At 48.4% G+C, this 21488-nt stretch overlaps 1 protein-coding gene across 1 annotated transcript in view; it reads right to left on the bottom strand.

Annotated features, from left to right (window-relative positions):
- Window positions 1-8501: 8501 nt before the first annotated feature.
- The window catches only part of PRR5L (proline rich 5 like), a 68594-nt gene continuing 55607 nt past the window's right edge, over window positions 8502-21488 (bottom strand). Inside the window, exons 7-8 of the mRNA XM_006908037.3 lie at window positions 17038-17164; window positions 8502-11296 (exon numbers count right to left, since the gene is read on the bottom strand). Coding sequence (XP_006908099.1) covers window positions 10902-11296; window positions 17038-17164 — 522 coding nt within the window. The 3' untranslated portion in view covers window positions 8502-10901. The remainder of the gene's footprint in view (window positions 11297-17037; window positions 17165-21488) is intronic.

Here is a 21488-nt window from a genome sequence, read left to right as displayed (position 1 = left end):
GGATCTTTCAGTGGTTCTAAGTAAGATTACAAATTCTTTTGTTCTTTGTACTTTTCTGTATTTTTTTCTTTATTAAAAGTCATAAACATGTATTTTTATTAAATTAACTTAAATTTTACAAACTCATTTCATTGATAAAATTCACCATTCTTTAAGTTATCGATAATAACAGCATCTATCATTTATTGGCTCTTTAAATTTTGAAAAAAAATAGTCTGTTTTATTTTAAAATAAGTTTGAAATACATTTTACATATCATAAAATCCACCAATTTTAAGGTATTGTACACCAATATTCACAGCAGTATTATTCACGATAACCAAAAGGTAAAAACACAAGTGCCCACCAATGGATGAATGGATAAACAAAAGGTAGTATATACCTTCAATGGAATATTATTCAGTCTAAAAAAGAGGAAACTTTGATACATGCTACACTATAAGGTTCCTCTGAACCTTGAAGACATCATTCTAAGCAAAATTAGCCAGTCAAATTGTATGATTCCACTTACATGAGAATAGTCAAATTCATAGATATAGAATGGAGATGATGATTTTCAGGGATGGAGTGAGAGAGAGATGGGAGATGTTTAATGCGTACAGATTCACTTTGGGGTGACGAAAAAGTCCTGGAGATGGATGGTGGTGATGGCTGCAAAATGTAAATATACTTAACACCACTAAACTATACACCTAAAAATGATTAAAACGGCAAATTTCGTTATGTATTTTTTACCACAGTAAGAAAATGCAATTTTAGGTTTACAGTCTAGACTTTTCGTAACTTTATCAAGTGGTGCAGTCACCATCATAAATTCATTTTAGAACACTTCCATCCCTACAATAAGACCCCCGAAGCCTATTTAGGGTTAATCCCCATTCCCACCTCCAGTCCCAGGCAACCACTAAACGACCTTCTGTCTCTATAAATTTGTTGCCTTTTTGGACATTTCATATGTATAGAATTATACAATCCGTGATCTCCTGGCTTCTTTCATTCGGTATAACGTTTTTGAAATCTGTCCATGATGTAGCATGTCACATGTCCACAGTCTGCTCCTTTTTTATTGCCAAATAGGACCTCCCTGTGTGGACATACCTCGTTTCATCTATGCGTTTATCAGTCGATGGCTGTGCTGGTTTCAACTTCTGGCTATTACACATAATGCTGCAATGAACACTCATGATTTTACTACCCAGGGACAACCTAAACTAACCTACATATATGCATACGTGGGTGTATGTAAGTTTTATATGTGTGTGTGTGTGTGCTTCTCTAATCCTGTAAGGTAAGCATAATTAACTGCATTTTGCAGAAGAAGAAAAGAGAAGTTAAGTTGCTTTTTAAAGCTCACCTAGCTAGTCTCACTTGGCATGGAAAAGGGTCTGGCTGACTGCAGTGGCAGCAGGGTGACAGAAGAGAAAGAGATTAAATTATAAATAGTGACCCCTGGTTCTCTGTGGAGTTCACCTCTACCTGGTGTTCCCTGGCTCTCTGGTAGCAGGTGTGCGGGGGAGCCTCATAGCGATCCTTGCACACTGGTGGGGAGCCTCACAGAGGGCATTTCTCTCAAGCACTACAGCTTCCCTATGGGAAAGCAGGGGCTCCGACGGGCCGCCCAGCAAGCTCTTGCTTTTCTCATTGATTGCAATTCTGCTTGGTAATTTAGATTACATTTCCCAAAGAATGGAAGAAGAGTTTACCACAGTGGTTAAAAGCAAGGTCTCTAGAGCGGGAGTACCTGGTTCACACTCTGGTGCTGCCACTCATTAGCTCTGTGGCTCTGGACAAGTTAATTATGTTCTTCGTGCCTCAGTTTCTTTCCGTGTAAAATGTTAATAATAATGGTGTTTACTCTGCTGGTTTGTTATGAAGTTCAAATGACACAATATAGAGAGAGCAAAGATTACACTGGCACTTGGACATAATAAGCTGTGAATAATTATTAACAGTTATCATAGTTACTCTCTACAGAATTATCCTTGGGGGTCCCAGAACCTTGGAAGACACAGAGGGTCCCTACCTCATCCTGGCTGTCCAGCACCACAGCACATTATGCCTCAAACTTGAGCATATTTTCCCTCTAGGTTTTTTTCAGTTACACTGGCCTAGGTACTAAGAGGAGTGACAGGTGACAGCAATTCTGCCTGAAAGTGTCCCCTCCAACCCCAAACTCTCCATAGCTCAAGGGCAGCCCCAAACTGTTTCCCTTAGGAAATGTTTCATTTCATGGTTTCCTTCAGGTTCCCCCGCCCACCCTAATGATGTGGCCTCTCTCTCCCTCCTTCCTTTCCTCCCTCCCTCCCTCTCTTCCTCCCACTTCTCTCTCTCTCTCCCATGCTCGCTCTCTCTCTCTCTCTCTCTCTCTCTCACTTGGACTGAGAAATTCCAAGAAGTCAGGCTGCAGAAATCCATGAACTGGAAGGTCTCTGTGCCTTTGGGGGTCATATATATGGGAGAGCAGAACATTTACACAGCAGTGTGTGTGTGTGTGTGTGTGTGTGTGTGCGCGCGTGTGTGTGTGCGCGCGCGCGCGCCTGCACACGTGCATAACACAGGGAGTCAGACAGGCAATCTTAGTTCCTGAAGAGTTTCCAGTCCAGACTTTCTGGGGTCCCCACAGACCATCTTCTCCTGTACCCTCGGGGTCCTCTCCAGCTGATTCAGCAAGCTCCCCATTGTCAGTATGATGCTTAAAAAGCAGAGCAGTGATTAAAACCTCTTTGGCAAGAGGTCAGACAGAACTAGGTTTGCATTTTGTCTGTCATTTCCTAGTTGTGTGACCGTAGGTGAATTGCTCCATCTCTCAGAGCTTCGATTTCCTCATCTCATGGGGATGATAAAATTTCCTTCATAAAATTGCTTAGATTACACAAAACAATGAATGTGAAATACTTAGCGTGGTGTTCGGCATATAACTAATGACCAATAAATGACAATTTGTGTATTATAATTTATATCTTTCTTTTGGATCAACCCCTTATCATTATGAAATTTGCATGACTCTAAATTAGCAGCGGCAAATTTCTTTAGCTAGCATTTATATAGTATATCTTTTTCCATCTTTTTATTTCAATTTTTATAGGTCTCAATATTTAAAGTGTCTCTAATAAACAGCATATCATTATTGTTAAACCTAATTTGACCATTTTTGTCTTTTCACTAGAAAGTTTAGTCCATTTACCTTTAATGTAATTACTGATATAGTTGTGTTTTAGTCTACCATCTTGCTACTGGGCACACCCTTTACTCCTAGAATGTGGCCCTTCTGGGGTCTCAATCCAAAGACCAGTGTGTTTGCCAAAGCTCCCCTACCTCAGTGGGACTTGAATCTTTGTCTCTACACCATTACGCATCAGCTAAAACCTATTTGGCTCTTTAGCTTCCAGCTGCTGTCTTCTGCTGGGTTTCCTGGAGTCCTCACTGCATGCTCACCTTAGGACTCAGCCGACATCTTGAAGAGTAGCTTTCTCATTCATCATTTCTCCTCTCTATCACTCTCCCTTCAATTTCCAGCTCTTCTGGCAGCCTTAAACTCTGTTCTCATCCCAGGAAGACTGCTGCTCTCTACTATCACCATTCTTCCCACCTTCCACCCACACCAGTGATTTGGAAAAATGCCCTCAGGAAAAACCAGGATGAATGTGAAGCTTGCCTAGAACATTTTCCTTCTCTTAGGGACCACAGCCACTCAGATCCCACCTGCACTGCACTCTCCAATTCCTTCAGACAGTTGCTTTTTATATTTCGTCCACCTTTTATAATTATTTTGGCAGGAAGATTAATCTGAGACAAGCCATTCTCCTATGGCCAGAAGCGGAGCCTTATGCTATTTCCATTTTTTGAGCCCTTAGAGTGGGCAGCAAAAGTTCCTGTTGACTGGATCCCGGTTCAGTCTACAGAGAATGCAGTGACCTCATAAGTTGGACCCTGGACAAAGCTACCTGAGATATTTAACTGATATCCTCCTGAAGTTTAGGTGTTTCTTAAAAGTTATGTGGTCCTGAGAATATGAAAGAACCCAGGAGCCTATTAGGGTCCATATATTTACATTGCTTAGGGTTCTTCTCAAAGATCATTAAATGTAGGCCAAAAGACCAAGGAAATTAAGAACCAATTTAATGAGTGATTTGGTGAAAAAGGCATACTTTTGAAGGTAGACTGAAGAACTAGATATTTATGCAAGACAACTGCCTACAGGATCACTTTTTTAGGTTATGAAGCCATTGGTAATTGCAAATAGCATCCAGTGTCTTCTGGGGATATTGACAAGCATTGAGTGTCCAGTAACCTCACAGATGCCGAGGAGCAAACACCAACATTACTTGAAATATTCTGTTTCCTTAGATGGGTCAGGGTGAGAAGAATTACTCTGAATGTCTGCAGCTCTGGGTCTCACATCTGAAGGAATTTCTGGTAATAGCAACCTCAGTTAACTGGCCTGGTTATTGTCTTTAGCGGGTGTGCAGTTTTCAACCCTGGTTCATCAATTAGAGTCTAGTCAGGGGACAAAAGCCACATCCATCATTTTAACAGAGAGAATTTAATATCCAGAATTACTAATCAGGTATTGGACAAATGGTGAAGAGGGGACACAGAGGAATCCCTGGAGTGGTTCTACAAGGAGCAGCTGCCACCACAGAAGTGGGGGTTAAAAAGGAAGAGCAGTGGGTGATTGAAATTTAAAGGGTCGGAGGAGGGGCCTGAGAGCTGAGCTTCAGACTCCTGAGGCGGGGCCCAGGCCAGCTGGTGCTACTCTCTCCCAGTGGAGATGTCGAGACTGGTTCTGGAATGGTGGAAAACTGCAAATGGGAGCTAGCTGCTGCTCCAGGACCCAACGGTCCCTGCCAGGTGATGCCGACAAACACAGCGCTTATCTCCGTCGGCCTCCCAGGCTCCCTTGAGCGCCCCCTACCCTCCCACCACTGGCAGAGCTAACAGGGGCCCAACTAAGGAAGCAGCAATGTGCTGTGTAGAACGCCAGCCCCAGCATCCCAAAATACAGAAGCTTGGAGCTGAGAGGCAACAGCTTAACAACCAACATACCAGAAAGCTGAAGCTTAAGTGTAGAAAGAAACAAAGAAACAAAAAGAAACAAAGCTATCGTCTCTAAAAGAAACAAAGCTTATCGCACCAATGTTTTTATGTTAGAAAGGAATTTGTGCATATCTGATGTTTTAGACACGATATTTAATTAAATAAGGCCTATAGAGTGTCAGTTTTATAACTCCTTTAAAATGTATAGTTGAGTAATTAATTCAGATTTGTGATTTTTTAAAAAAAAGTAGTGACATCTAAGTTTAAGTAGAACATAAGAACATTTAAAGTTTCTCTTAGGTATAAGTTTATTAGTTTCTTTAAGAATTTAGGATTTGGGAAGATTTGGCATGCTGTCAGAAAAACTGAAGTACTTAAAAATGAAATGAATATATTAAATTTATAAATGCATTTAAAAGCGTTTGAAGTGCTAAGTTTGTAACTAGGTCCAAGTATTATTCAAGTCTCCTCCAAAATTATTGCTAAAAATCAGCTAGACTTATAAATAGAATAATAAAATTTTAAGCTGAACTTAAAAGCCAAAAAAAGGTTTTTTAATTTGTATCTTAAATTGAATATTGATTCTAAAAATAAGTTTATTAATTGTATTATTTGTTAAATGATTATTGAACTTATTAAATTATTACTTTTTAAAGCCAAATTTAAACATACTCATTTTAAAAGGGGGAAAAAAAACACTAAAATCTTTTCTACATTAAGAAATCTGCTGTCCAGGACACAAGAGTCCTCCCTCTTCTCTACCCTGTGAGGTTTTCTAGAAGCGTCTGGAGAAGAGCAAGAGAGGCAGTTTCATTCCTCCAGTTTTCTGGAAATCCTGAAATTGGCTCACTTCCTAGAATGCTGAGGAGACTGTGCCCCTGGCTGCTCTGTTCTGCTTTCTCATTTTCTTCAAGCCAGGGTACCTCATGGAACAGAGAGGTCTGACCACTGGATTTGGGATTAAAGAACTTGGGGTTGAGTCCCAGCTCCATCATTTAAAGAGCCCAAGCCTCAGTTTCCCCATCTGCCAAATGGGGGTGATACCCGCCTTACAAGGCTGTTGCGAGGATCGCCCCCATAGGGCTTGGCATACTGGGACAGCAGAATCTGAATCTGCCTTGAGAAGCAGCGGGCTGTGAGGACAAGGAAGTTCGGGCCTGAGCACACGGCCGGAGACACTCCCTCTTACTTCTTGGCCGGAGGATTTCTTCAAAGAGATGGCCCTGCTACAAACAATGGGACGCTCTTTCCTTCCCTCGGGCACATGTTCCAGGCCCCAAAGGAATTTCTCAGAAAAGGCACAGATCAAGAAAGGGGCTGCTGACTCGGGAGCAAAGCAGCAGCCCTGTGAAGGGGTTGGCTCTCTGCAGGGACATGGCAGCCACTGTCTGGAGCAGAAAGGGGAGGGACTCCAAGAAGGGCTCGGACCTGGCCACACGGCCTCCGTTGGAATATGCTTGGAGAGCAGCATGGGGGAGGTCCCTGGCTATGGAGGAAGGAAAGAAATGAAGGTCCTTTTTGTAAATACCTGGGAGGAAAGAAGTGAAGATCAGAATCATTACCATCCCATTAATTTGTTCAATGTACATGACTTTGAATTTTCCCTGTATGGCTAGGCCCTAGGCATGTAAACAGAAACCTTACATGGCCTTGTCTTCCTGAGACAGCGCCTGAGAACGTGTAGAGGCAGAAGTGGCTCCTTCTACCTGGAGAAGGGAGAGTGAGCAGCAGGAGCAGGGAGGGAGGGTGTGGAGGCGGAAGGCAGCTCTCTGGAACAATGAACAGAGAGCAGCAAAGGAGGCTGGAAATGCAGGGGTGGTCAGCTTGGGAAGGACTTGGAAATCAAGTTTAGGTATATACATTTTTTTGGGAGACAGGGAGAAATTTTAAGCAGGGATTGCATTTTAGAAAAATCAGTTAGGGACATCCATAGGGAGAGATGAAGTCTGCAGAGAAATTCAGGTGGTACCAAGTTGTAGAAGTCCAGACAAGGGATGATGAGAGCCTGACAGGCATGTGAGATGAGAAACAAGAGAAAGATGTGAGCAAAGGACTCAAGAATCATAGTCACGGCAGGAGTCTGGGCCATGGTGGGTGGAGCTCAGGCTCCAAGGCCTCTGGGCCAGGCTAGCCAGTCTGCCCTGGACACTGAGACCAGCACCCACCTGCCTGAAACAGTCCCACCTTCCCTGGGTCCCCAGCACATCATGTGGCTGGACTTTCTCTGAGAGAAACATCAGAAGAGCGGGCAGCAGACACAGTGCCCACAGTGGGCACAGAAATCTTGATAAAGATTATCCTGGATTATCTGGGTGAGCCGGATGAAATCACAAGGGCCCTTAAAAATGGAAGAGGGAGGCCTAATGTAGGTTGGTGTGACATGATACAAGAGGGATTCAAACCACCACTGCTGGTTCTGAAGATAGAGAAAAGAGCCAGGAGCCAGAGACCCACATCAGACTTCCAGCCCATGTCCCAGTGACATAATAAATGTGTGTGTTTTAAGCTACTAATCTGTGGTAATTTGTTAAGGCAGTGATAGAAAATGAAAGCAGATTATAAGGCTGGTTCCTTATCATTCAGGTCTCAGCTCGTCGGTGTTGGAGAGAACTTCTCTGGCCACCTCATACCTAAGGTCGCCCTCTCGTCACCCTCTAAGTCACTGCCTTTTGCCATTTTATTTCATCTGGTATTGTTCAGTATTTGAAATGCCTGTGTCGACCCGACTGTCAGCATCCCCGACACCTTGTTCGATTGTAAGCGCCAAAGGCGCAGGCACCTTGGTTGTTTGTCCATCACTGTAACCCCAGCACCGATGACAGTGCCTATACACAATGGCAGCTCTGCAAATACGTGAGGTGCAGATGATGGATGGGTGGATGAGTGGAAACGGTGGTGCCAAACGCTCCATGGCTATTTCCCATAATGACAGTCTCTGAAGACACAACAAAAATGTACACACTCTCCTTTACCGCCTGAACTGAATCTTCAATCGGTTCAGGTCACACCTCTTTAAATGTGCTTACAATGCCTTCAGAGGTCTCAGGTTTATGCTGCTCCGGCCCTCCTTCAAAGGTAAAATACCATAAATTCTTTCAGCCAAACAGAACCATATGGAAATATATGAGAGAGAGTCCAAGAGTAAATACGATAAGCGTTCCCTCTAGCTCAAACACTCCGGGAATCACCAAGCTGGTTTTAGAAGAGGCTTTGCCTTCGCACACTTTGTGTGGTGTTTTCCAAGTGCCGCAGACAGGTTGTTCCTCCTGGAAATGACTGGCAAACCAGGCAAGGATGGCAAAGAAAACCCACTGGAGATTGGCGGAGGTGGGCTGCTGCCTAACCCTGGAGTGGAGGCAGGAAAAGCGGGCACAGAGAGTGTGAAGACAGGACATGTATAAAGATTTAATGGACTGCCGGACCTGCAAATTCAATCAAGGCACACAGCATGGGTACAGGGCAGGTAACGTGTACAAAATGATGTTTATTGAATCCGTTTTGGAAACCGACAACATGAAAGGTTTTTGGTTTGTGAGATCACTCAGTTTAGAGTCCTGATCGCTTCCTGTCATTAAACCTCAGCCACAGGAAGATCCTAGCTTAGATAACAAAAATGAATCTTCATCTCATAAAGGGGAGAAAGAGTGGTTAAAAACACAACAGCTATCATTTTTGCGATAGCTCTGATGGCTAAAATGCCCATAAACACCAACAAAATTCGTATGTGTACAATCTAAAAATATTCACTGTAGAAATATCAGGTGTGTACTTCAGAGGTGAAGTTGTAAACTGCTTAACAGTCACCAGCAAATTCAGTTCCCTTGGTTCAGCCTGAAAACCCCATTCTCCATCTAAGACCTCACATATTTAACTGATGACTGCTCTCCTCATCAGGGGCATCTAGTATGTGGAAAAGTCATTTTAAAACGCTTCTATTGTTAATGTTGTAAACTAAAAAAGAAAACCCAAGCATGATTAATTATTTTGCCTGGATCAATAAATACTAGTCCCAAGGGCTAAGTAAGTGTACTGAAGGACAGAAGCCATCGGGTAAATAAATCATCATGTTGCTCCGTTCGTGAATGCACGTTAGTCAATTTGTGGACTTCATCCAACACATACACTGAGATTATTTTTCGTTTGAAATTCTCAGGTCTCCAGACATTTCTCTTCCATCACTCTCTTAGAAGGATGGACATGAAACAACTTGTTTAAACACAATTTCCGAATTACAGGCCGTCAAAAGCACGAATGGTCATATTTCAGATCGTCGCCCGGACGGGAAATGCTGTCAAGACTTAGATGAGCTTAGCAGGTCCCATCCCCTGCTAACAGCTTAAACTGTCCTTGTCCTCTCCCAGCCAGCACCTTCTGCCACTTCGGAAGCTAAGCTGGCTCACGTCTCTTGAGATTTTATAAACAAAGTTTCCAGAGACTAACAGGAAACCTAGAGGGTGCCAGAAGGGTCCAGGGAGGCTTCTCTTTTTTTTATCTGGAGCTGTTATGAGTGTGGCTAACTGGCAAATACAAAAACAGCAGTAGATAAAAAGCCCAGACCTGGAGACAGCACAGTACCAAAGCCTACCGCCCCCACAGCATTCTGAGACCTCATGCGTTAGAAATCCCAGGCACTTCTTTAGTCACAGAGAACAAAAATCTCTCCAAAAGGTCCTGCCCACATTTCCCCCTATTTCCTCCCACTGAAAAGCACTGAGACATTCCATTTGCTACAGCCCTGTGCTCATGAGGCAAGCAGAACCTCCTTACCTCACGGCGGTTTTTCCTGTAAACCATGACACCCACAAACACAGGCCATCCTGGATTCAAATCCAGCTGCTTCCAGAGCACGGCAGCCTATGAGCCCTGCCCACCACGCATCACTTTCACCCAGAACCACTTCCAGTCTCCTTTCCTGGAAGGTTTGTTAATTTCTTAGTACGAAGTCGTCACATTGGAAAAGAGTAGTGCAAGACCCTACGTGCAAATACTTGCAAATCAATTTTTTTTAGGGGGGAGGAATGATGCCCATTTAAAAAATTCAAGTCAAATCCAGGAACAGACTAATCAGTTGGTATCAGCTGGCCATTGAACCCACGCTAGGAAAACAGTTTCTGAAATGAGAGAGGGATGCAGGCACCAGTTACTCTACTGGGGGAGTTAGTTCCTTGAGCCTGGGAAAGTGTGAGGGGGAAATGCTGAGGCTTTATCAAAAACAGGGTTTTTCCAGCCTTGTGGCCCCCCAAGCCAAAAGTCAAAGGCAGTAGGTAGGATCCGGATACAGGTGAGGACGGACACTCGCCCGCCAGAGGGGCAGCTGTTTCCCAGTAGTTCTGAAATTAGAATAAGGAAGGCACTTTCCCAGAGTCATGCCTGGTAGGGGCTGCAGCCTATTTTCACTCTACACACACTAGGGGAGGAGAGGTATCTTTTTACCCATAAGCCTCTGCATCACCGGACCTAAAGGGAAACTCCAAAAGCCAACACACCCATGCTGGCTTTGTGCGTGGCTCAGACAACCTGCTGCTACAGTAACGCCATGGGCACTGGGACAAACGGCTGGGAGCACTGGACACTCCGATATCTGACGGGGAAAAGCCCGGAGATGAGGATCCAAGCCAGGCAGGCAAGGCCGAAAGTCAGAAAGTGAATATTAGGCAACCGGGCCTTTGTGGCTGTGAAGAGGTGATCACGCTCATGAAAATGCAGGTTTACAAGAGGACTTCCCCTAGGGCTCTCAGGCTAGGCCAGTCTCCGGAAAGACGTACGGCAGCACAGCCCAAAGGAAGTCCCCTGGTGACCCACAGGATGGAGCCATCCCCATCCTGGTTGCTGGGCAGGAGCTGAGAAGTCCGGTAGCTGGACGCTCAGCTGAGGGAAGCACAGTTCAGCTCCGAGTCTTCCTGGCCGTCCCCTGCCTCCTCCTCCAGCTCATCAGGGCCATCGGTGATGCTGGGCTCACTGGAGCACTGCCGGTGAGGCGGGGAGAAGCTGGGCGGCAGGAGCAGGCACTTGTCCTCTCCGCCAGGCTCCTCGCCTAGGCCTGAGTGCATCATGGTGGCCATGGCCAGCAGCTGGATGTCTGAGTGGGCATTGGCCACTGTGTGCCGCCGGACACTGCCACATTTCTCTAGGTAGGCTTCCCCTTCTTGCTCTGTCAGAGGGGTCAGGGCCATCTCGTTCAGTGGCCGGCTGATGGTGGTCATCGGGGAGGCATAGCTCAGGAGAGTGACCTTGGGCCGGACCCTGGAGTGGCGCCTGGCTGCAAGAGAAAAACCAGCAAAGGCTGTAATTCAGGAGGAAATGGTGAGGGTCAGAAACTCCTAATCGATGAAGAAGAGTAAATAGGAGACAAATGCCAAGAAGCACCCAAGACAGGAGAATCTATGCCAAACCGTGGCAGAGGTTTTCTCTGAAGCATGGGTGTTCGTACCCTCCAAGCCATACATTTCTATAACGTCCCCACATTTTTACAATAACCATGCATTACCTTTATGATCAGAAAAATCAATAATTTTAAAACAGAAGCACCGGAAGAGTTCAAAGAAGCAGGACCCCATTAAAGAATCATCCTTTTAAAGTGCCCTTGAAAACAATTCATTTCTGTGACGCTGCTGTTAAAAGCAAGCACTTGAGAATGGTGGTTGCCAAACCCATGTTGTGGCCCAGAGGCGACAACCAGCCTGACAGGAGATGGGGCTAGACTGTTCAGTGAGCATTTACTATGGGCAGGTGCAGGAAGAAGAAAGATCTAGAACAAAGACCGAGCCCAGGACACAGGGTTCATTGAGGCCATGAAAGACAGATGCGCATGGTGGACACATGCAGCATCTCCAGAGGAAATGAGAATTAATTCATTGAATGATGTCCATGGGCCTCAACCCAGTAGACTGAGCCAGCAAAGGTGTCTCGAATGGGTGCCTGGAAGTCGTCCACCTCTCTCACATTGTTAGTCCAGCAGTTCAAAGACCTCGAAGGGTCCAACAGGCAGCAATGTGGTGAGAGGCCAGTTGGGCTGCTGTGGAGAGCTGGATCCAGGGTGAGGGCAGGCGATCTGGAGGACGCTGCCCTGTCCTTCAACAAACACTTCTTGAGCCACCACATGCAAAATGCTGTGCTCACTGCTGAGAAAGAGGAATGTAAATCTGATATAGGGCCTGCCACAAGGACTGGAGCCCAGTGAGTGTGTCTTAGGAGCAATCATTCACTGAGCATCTACTTTGTGTTAGGTACTGTATCAAAAAAGGAGATGCTTCACTTACATGATTTCCTTCAGATAATTTAAAAAAAAAAACAAAAACAAAACTTGAACTTGAGATGCTAAGTAACTTTACAGTCACAGTGATGAAACCAGGACTCAAGCCCAAGGCCACCAGCAGAGGCCCTGCTTCTGACACCTGGGAGACCCATACATAAAGAACTGTTAAAACAGCTCAACATGGCAAATGCCAGGGCAGAGGTGTAGACGAAAGGACTCTGGGGATTCGGAGAAGTCATGCAGAGGGGTTATTTCAGATGGGCCTGCTCCTTTGAGAGTGGCTGACACACGGAACCCAGACTGGCCACTCACTCAAAGAGGTCAATGCTAAGGCCTGGATTACAACGGGAACCACATGCTCCCTGCCCTCAATGTGCTCACAGTATAAAGTGACTGACAAATAACCAGGCTGTGACTGTACAGTATGGCAAGGGCCAGGATGTGGTTTGGGGTCCCGGGTGGGGAGGGGGAGGCATGGATCACGCCTCACCTGGAATGGTTCCATAGGGGCCAGGCCACCTCTAGCTGGGGCCCATAACATGGCAGGTGGCAGCTCTGCCAACGTCCTACCCTGAGACAGGGCAGCTTCTTCCTCCTCCATGCTCAGTCCTCTGCAGCTCAGAGACGTTAAGTAACTTACTCCAGGCCACACAGCTGAAGCTGGGCCCTTGCAGTTTCTAAGCCTCTTCTAAGGCTGGCCCCGCCTCTCTCCTTACTGCTGTTCTCTGCCTTCCCTGCAATGACTCATCTCATAGGAGAGGCCTACAGCTCTTCCTTCTGCTTTCTGGGCAGAACGTTTTGGTTCCCAAGACTGGGTGTGGGCAGAGCCAAGACCACAGGGGCAGGCAGTGTCAGGTCCCCTGGGCAGACAGTGTTTCCTCGCTAAGCTTCCACTGGACTCCAGACAACCCCCAGATGAGCATGTCGGCTCCGTCCCCAGTGTGGTCAGCCTCCTCTGGGAGGCCTTAAAACTGGGGCCAGGCCTGGAGCTGACAGGCAGCTCCCCACTCTTCTTCACACCAGGGAAGGCTGAGCCCTGCCACTCAGAGAGGAAACCTCCATTATGAGATTGATTAAGCTGTGGGTACCTCCTGGGGCCTAAAAACTGGTCCCTCCTTTGCCTTTTGAGCAGGGAGAGGGGCTGGGTCCTGCCCCCTCAGCTGGCGCCTACCTCCAAGGCCTCCTCCCGCCTTTCACACGGTGTGGGGTGAGGGGGGCCTTTGTCCCTTCCTCACTCCCCAGGCGGCCTGCTGAGCTCTGGCACTCATCCATGCGTCTGCAGTGCAGCCAGCAATGGCAGCTCTTTTCAAACCTCCAGAGAGAAGAAAGCCTGGGTGAGGCAGTCCTCTGGCCCTTTGTTGGGGGACTCAATTGCCAGGACTTTGATCTCCCAGGCTCACCGGCCGGGCCCCAACGGAGTGGCCGCCACAGTGAGGGCATTGTGGCCCCTCACACCGAGCCCTTTGTGGGTGTCTCTGTCCAGGCTCCAGCACCTGAAAGCCCATGAATACCTACTTGTCAGGAGGAGAAGTTACAGTATTTTGAGGCAAAAGGCCCTCCCCGGGGAGACACAATAGGGAGAGACGTGTGGGAGGCCGGGGCTTCTGTGTGGGAGACAGCGAGCACGCCCAGTGTTCGCTTGCAGGGCCTTGTAAGCAGCTGAGGTGGTGGCTTGGAAACTGTGGGAACTAGAAAGGTAGGATGTGGGCCAGGACTCCGACAAATCTGCCTATTTCAGATTTCATTATCTTCCTCCTCACCCCCAATGCCCTAGAAAAGTGATGGCTTTGGAGGGGACATGCGCACGCTCACTCCATCACGGCCTCAGACTCATCTTTTCTCTCCGAAGCAAGCCTTGCATATCCAGGGAATGAGGCTTATTCCTCAAGCCCACAGGCCTGGTTGGCAGGGGGGGAGAGAGAGAGTCTCCCCATGGATCCTGGGGTCAAACACGTGAGGCGCTTCCTAGAAAAACCACTTCTCTGGCTCTGGTCACCTACGCCCCTCATGTGACCCCTCAGGGGACGGTTTGGTAGGCACCACAGTGCCTATCCCCAGCAGGCTGTGCCAGAATAAAATGAATGTATGCCAAGGCTTGGTCAGCACCTGGAATGTGATGGTCACTTGATAAGTGGTGGCTTTTGAGATGCTTGTTCCAGCTGTTCTGAGCACCCCCGGCCCTGGTCAGGCCCCAGTGGACCACGCTGAAGCCCTCTCGTGGGCACAGGGGTTTCTCACGCCCACGGCATCTCCGTCGTCTTTATTTTAGTCTTTATTATAGCCAGTTATCTCGACGTTCCTCTCCCATGGGCCACATAAATGTTACTGTCTCCATTTTACTGACGGGAAGACCGAGGCCCAGAGAGTCCCGTCTTAATCTGGAAAGAAGTGTCCTTGATAAGGAAGGGCGCTATTGGGGCAATTTTAGATTTTTAGTATCCAGAGGTTTGAAGGGAAATGTCTGGCCTCAGATATCTCTCAGGCTAAGGAATAAGAGGGAAGGACCACCACCCCTTCAGCTGTCTCTCAGCAAAAATCACAGTCACCTCCCAGGAGTTGACAGGGGTCAGGTGGGGGAGAGGGTGGAGCAGGTGGGACGGCTGGTAAAATGCCAACAGCGTAAGGCTTTGGAAGTCTGGCTCCAATAGCCGAGTGACCGCAATCCACGTTTTCCTCACCTGTGAAATGGGAACAACGGTGCCTACTCCGCGGCATGGCATTCAGCCCACCCAGCACAGTGCCCAGGACGCTGTATGTGTCCAGCTTCCCTCACCGCCAACCACTTTGCAACTCTGACATTTGTTCAGCTCCTCAAATGCCTCGCCCTCCTGTTGACCACTCCCCCTACTCCAAAGCCCTCCCAAAGATCCTTCCCTTTGCTTCTGGGACAGTCTGCCATTCATTTTACTGGTCCCATCACAGAATATCACTTCCTCTGGGGAGCCTTCCCTGATTTCCCAGTGCAAGTGAAGTTCCCCTGTCGTGGGAGCCTGCGGCCCCCATACTTCCCCACTCAGAGCACTTGCACCCCAATGAGTCATTCACTATCGTTTGTGGCTTCCTCAGAGAACCACGCATGCCAGAGGGCAGGGACAGGTCAGGGCTGTCCAGGGATGTACTTGCAGCACTTCACAGGATGCCTGGGACAAGGTCTCAGTACATATTGCTGAAATAATAATTAAAAAAATAATCACAACAGGATTATTTCCTTTCCTTTCTGCCCCAACACCCCAGAGGCAAGGATCGTCCTTGGTACAAGAATAAAACCTCAGGCCTTTGCTTTATCATTTGACAAAAGTATGCATTCTTCTCATGTTAGCTGGAAAGCTGAAGGTATCCCTCTTAGAGTTTGTCCTCACATCTACCCTTGTTCCTGGCTCTAGCCCAGCGATGGGGGCATCCCTGCTGAGACCCAGCTAACCTGCTAGCGTCCTGACATCTGCCTGGATCCTCCTGCCCCACACCCCGTGAGCCTCGGCGAGGTGAGCCAGTGGGCTCCGGGGTGGGCACGGCACCATGGCGCCCTGCTCACAGCCGGGGAGGGCAGGAGACTGCTTTCCTTCAGCTGTTGTTTCTACTCTGGCTCGTTCTAGCTCCTGGGTGGAATGAGTGAGTGAGCGAGGGAGGGAGAGGGGAGGACCTGGCAGGCAGCAGGCTGGGGCCAGCACCCTCCGATTTGTGGTGGCTGTGGTTAAGCTGATGTCTCCAGAGAAACATGAAGGGGCCGTGAAGACTGTGGCCGGCCCTGCCCTCTTCTGCAGCACAGAGGCCCAGGAAGGGGCCGACTCTCGCTGCAGGCTGTTCTTCTCCCTCTTTCTTTGAAGTTCAGCTCCAACTCCATTCGAGCAAAGGGGGCCGTGGGCAAAAGATTCTAAACGCAGGGACTCTGTTTCCATCCCTGCACCTCTCCATGGGTGCTGGTCACCCTGGCCTCAGGGTACAGATGCCTGCCATCCACCTAACAGATATGTTTGCGTGCCTACCGTATGCCAGGCACCATTCCAGCTGCTGGAGGTAGAACAACAAGTAAAAACTTCCTGCATTTCCGGGGCTTTCGTTTCAGAGGGTCACCGAGGAATATCTTTTAGGATAAGCCTCATTCATTATAGAGCTATTTCCCCAACTAGGACAGATCCTAGTCATGTCTAGACTCTCCAGGTGTCTGGTACAGAGCCTGACACTCACTAATGCTAAGCTGCACAGCCATCAACAACAGGCCCCCAAGTGGGATTTGTCCCCAGATCCAGGAGCCCCTTTCCTTGGTGTGATGGCCCTGGCAGTATCTGCAGAAACGGAGTGGGGAGCCGTGGCAGCTGCATCTCATCTGACCACACACACAAAAAGTTGGCCTCACATTTCCAGCTCTTTTCAAAAGGAAATCCACCACGGGACTTTTTCCATTCGAGGGGGGGAAGGGGGGTGGGAAGTGCATTACGCAGTTTCTGGTATCAGATACAGGAAAATTAACATCGCAGGCACAAGAAAAAGATCAAAGCCACTGATCAAAGATGTGGATCCGACAAGCACCACCCCAGAGACACAGTATCAGCCCCCGGGGAGGAGTTACAGAGTGGGGAGAAGGTTTCCAAGACACAGGCCAGCTGGGAAACGTGTGATTAACATGCACAAGTTTGCAAAGACCTGCGTCGGAAGCAAAAGGCTTGGTACATAATCGGGGCTCAGTAAAACGTAGCTGGTAGCGTTATTGTTTAGGCTCCTGGCACCTCAAGAGCTGTGCCCCTTACCCAGTGTGTACATTGCGCCTGACACGCCTCGGTCCTCGCTGACGCCCAGGAAAGGAGAAACCACCTGCTTCACCAGCTCCTCCAGCTGCAAATAACCCTCGCTTGGGCCAGTGGGCTCATGAACACTCTGGAAACAAGCATCCAAGAGAAGCAAAGGTCAGTCAAGGTCACCATGGCCAGCTGGCCCTCCTACTATGTTCAAGGCAGTTAATACGGGAAGGCAGCATCTTCATGGCTGGAGCAAAGGAAACTGAGGCCTGAAGCCCGAGTCATTTGTCGTGGGTCACTGTGATCAGAACTGTGTATGGTGGCTGCCTCTCCCGTGGGCCCTGCTGATGCAGTGCAGGTGAGACTGTCCAGCTCCAGGTTTGAGGTCTGATTGGTCCCAACCACAGTCACAATGACTGCTTCACACTCAGCATGCAGTCACTATACGAGCACTATACATGTGTTAAAGCATGGAGGCCTCCCAGCATCCCGAGGAAGGTGACATTCTCGTCATCTCCCTTAGACAGATGAGGAAATTAAAACCCAGAGAGCTTAAGCAACTGGCCCAGGAAAACACAGCTGGTAAGTGGCAAAAACGTGGGACTGGAACACAGGCTTTCTGGCTCCGAGCACATTTTACTGCCACTTGTGAGCATGCTAGAAAAGAAAGGAGGACAGAATATGAAAAAGTCCAGAACAGCAGAAGAAAGGGAGAATCGTCCTGGAACGGGATGTCTGTTCAGCAACAAAATGAAGCATCGGTTCAAAAGCCCAGCATGACCGGCATCCTTAGAGCCAAGCCCAGAACAAACAGCAACTAAAACAATGACCACAACAGTCAAAACCGGAAAGGAGCCAGGAAGGAACCAAAGTTTTCTAGAAAACCAGCAGACGCCAAGGGGACTCAATTTACCACTGGAAAGGACTCCAAGCCATGCCTTTGGGTTGGGCGGCTGCAGGGGAGCCGAGACAAGGCTACCCTGTCAAATTCTCAAAACGGAATAGATCTTAAACCACCTACATTTAAAAGTTGACTCTTTCCACCGTGCACTGGAGTTTTGGGGGGTCGAAAGGGAAGACGGTCAGGCAATGAACCCGGAAGGGCCAATCCCACATGGGGGTCACTGGGTGAGATGGACTCCTGAGGAGGGCTTGGCTCTTTGTCAGCTCCATCACACTGAGATGGGGTGGTTGGGGTGGTGGGAGAGAGCGGGTAGCCTAAGGAAACACTGGGGAGGCTGAGGAAGGGGCTGTGATGCAGAAGACGTGCAGGTTGGGGCTGGGAAGGGGTCGGGTCGGAAGGGAGGAGATGCAGAGAGAATGTGAGTGGCCTGCACAGTGCTTCAACTGAGGCTGCCTGGTACTTGAAGGTGGCGATGGGGAGAAGTCATGATGGTTTTTCATGGCCCCAGGCTCTAATTCTGCTCAGCGCAAGCTAAAGCATCGGAAAAGCTGGCAGCAGAAATAAAGAGGGAAAGCTGAGGAGGTGCTTCTTTGAGGAAGAAGCGCGCACCTCTGCCCAAAGGGAAGGGAATCCACATGCTGGAGAAGGAAGGGGAGAGCCTTGCTCACACCCCCAAGACCCACCCCGGGCCTCCAGAGTGGAACAGTTTCAGCCCCAACCGCCCCGATTGGGTTTCAGAGCCAAGGGAATTTTTTTTTTCCAATTTTTTTTCCTCCATGGTATTTTTTTCTTCTGACTTCTACCCTAAGCCTTTCCCCCATTACAATTTGTAAGCACCGAGCTGAGTGGGAAGGTAGAAAAAGCAAGAGCTGAGGAATGGGTGACAAATTCAGATCTCTTACAAATCAGTATGTGACCCCGAACTGGTTGGCCACCTCTCTGAACCGCCATCTCATCTGTGAAATGGGAAAACAGCGACTGTTTCCCTGACCGACATCCCAGACACTTGTCCTGACCGTGGAGCTTCTTGGACTGTACTTCCCTCTGCCAGTTTTGGAATCGGTCACCACCACGAGGATTGAGGCCAGAGACTTGGGGTCAGTCCTACTCAGGCTCTTCCTAGCTGGTGCCATCATTCACTGAACAAACGTTTAATTAACACCTACTATGAGCCAGAGACTGTGCTGGGTGCTGAACGCACAAGAGAGAGGAGAAAGTATACAAACCCGCCTTCACTTGAAGGGAGCTTGTGGGCCACTGGAGACCAAGTGTTCTGAGCAGAGGGAACAGGAACACAAAGACCCTGCCGAAGCTGAGAGAGGCCAGCGGGGCCGGAGGACCAGCAGCGGGACACTGAGTTCCAGGTGAGGCTGGGAGGTAGGAGGAGCCAGAGGCCGGAGTACAGACTGGAGCTGTTTTCCTAAGATCGCTGGGTTTGAAGCTGCCCAATAGAGAGCAAATTGGGGTGGGGGATAGGGCAGAAGAAAGAAGAGTCTTCTGGGCAAGCAGTCAAGGAGTCTAATGTCCTGAGGGGCTTCAGGGGGGCGATGACAGCTTTCACATATGGTTCCTAGGTTGTCGGGCACAGGGCCCAGAATGTCAGAATGCAGTAGATGTTTTTTTTATTACCACAGAGGCAGGCCTGTCTGGCCTCCCATCTATAGGTGACAGACCTCACCTCAATTCCCCTTCAAAAAACAAACAAACAAAAACAACAACAAAAACGACGAAAAAGGAATCACCTCTCATCTCTAAAATATTATAAATGAAAGTATGAGGATAGGAATCCAGCTTTCTTTTCCTGATCTTCCTATCTGAATCCCAAAGAGCTCGTTCTCTAGATTCCTTACTCGGGGTCCAAGCTCGACTTTATGTTTCTCAGATACGAGCTCCGCACACACTTTTCTACCCGCTTTCTTTCTCCTTCCCTGCCATAAAAATACTTGACCTGGCATTCCAGCCAATTACACCCACTCTCATCCTCTTAGGCAACTCTTCCTCTGCTCTGGTTTCAGGAAAGCGGGAGAATGCCCAGACGGAGGGTCTAACTAGAAAACAGGAAGAGAACGGCAGCTGCGGGAGGGAGAGACCAGGGCCCAAGCCTGACATTCCCCCCAACACTCCTTCCCTGCCATAAAAATACTTGACCTGGCATTCCAGCCAATTACACCCACTCTCATCCTCTTAGGCAACTCTTCCTCTGCTCTGGTTTCAGGAAAGCGGGAGAATGCCCAGACGGAGGGTCTAACTAGAAAACAGGAAGAGAACGGCAGCTGGGGGAGGGAGAGACCAGGGCCCAAGCCTGACATTCCCCCCCTACCCCTCCCCGTTGCTGAGAGGGCAGCCTGGGGTCACCACCAGCCTGATCAAGGATGGAAGGGTCTTCCCTGACAAGCTGGCGACAAGCTCACAGCTGATACTGCGGGATCTGAACTTGGAACAGAGGTGAGGGATGTGTAGCAGCCTCCTTATGGGAGTGTCCCTACCCAACGAGCCCTGTTTCTCGAGAATTGTGTACCTGCATCCACTGGATTGGGATCACTGAGGCCATGTTTACACTCCTTGATCCCATTCCTGGTCACAGCCGATTGGACAGAGGGGAGTCATGTAGGCTAAGCTGGACCAATCAAGGTGCTCCCCTTGAGTGTACATAGTTCTGAATCTTACTACTTCTTGCTGAGGGACAAGCACATAAGCTTCCTGGGTTTCAGTTTCCTCGCCAGCAAAATGGGAACAACAGTGCCCACTAAGCTGGACCAATCAAGGTGCTCCCCTTGAGTGTACCTAGTTCTGAATCTTACTACTTCTTGCTGAGGGACTTCGGGCAAGCACATAAGCTTCCTGAGTTTCAGTTTCCTCGCCTGCAAAATGGGAACAACAGTGCCCACCTCATCATGTGGTCGTTTGGATTATTTGATTCAGAAAGCAACACACGTCAAGTCTTTGGTCCATGCCTGGCAGGAACCAGTAAACGTTAGCTCGTCTTCCTATTGTTGATTTAGAATCAGGATGAAGAGATACTAGGCAACCATGTGGGGTCATCTCTTGGTGGAAATACACGAGCTATGAGATGCCATGTTTGATTAGGTGCAAATCAAAGCACTGAACGCAATTCTGCAGAGAGAGAGAGAAAGAGAGAGAGACCAAGTCCAAGAGAGACCAGGCCAGGCTGAGAGAGGCAGCGTCAGGCGGAACCAAAGCAGACCAGATGAAAGTAGAGACCAATAAGCGGAGAAAGGCTGGTGGCTTTGTGGCTTGAAACGGTCTCCCTTCTGGTTGCAGTCCTTTAGGAAGCCCATCTGCCCTGGGAATCTTCCAGAGAGTTCCTAGTCTGGCTTGAGTTAGGCTGCAGTGAGTTATTGTTACTTTAACTTGTGACTCCCTGACAGAACAGGAGAAGAGAGAAGGGTGCCCTTTCCCCCTCATCTCACAGTGGCAATCTCCCTCTTTTCTTCCCTTGGCCTTGAGGTCATGTCTCTACTGTGGCCTTACCTGCAAGATGAGCAACATCTGGACAATGGATGAGGGCAGCTGGGACTGGGCCAGCAGGCAAGTCTCC

This window comes from Pteropus alecto, unplaced genomic scaffold (genome assembly GCF_000325575.1).
Source record: "Pteropus alecto unplaced genomic scaffold, ASM32557v1 scaffold71, whole genome shotgun sequence".
NCBI classification, from domain to species: Eukaryota; Metazoa; Chordata; class Mammalia; order Chiroptera; family Pteropodidae; genus Pteropus; species Pteropus alecto.
Note: the sequence above shows the minus strand (reverse complement) of the source record. Positions and strands in the feature narration are given on the sequence as shown.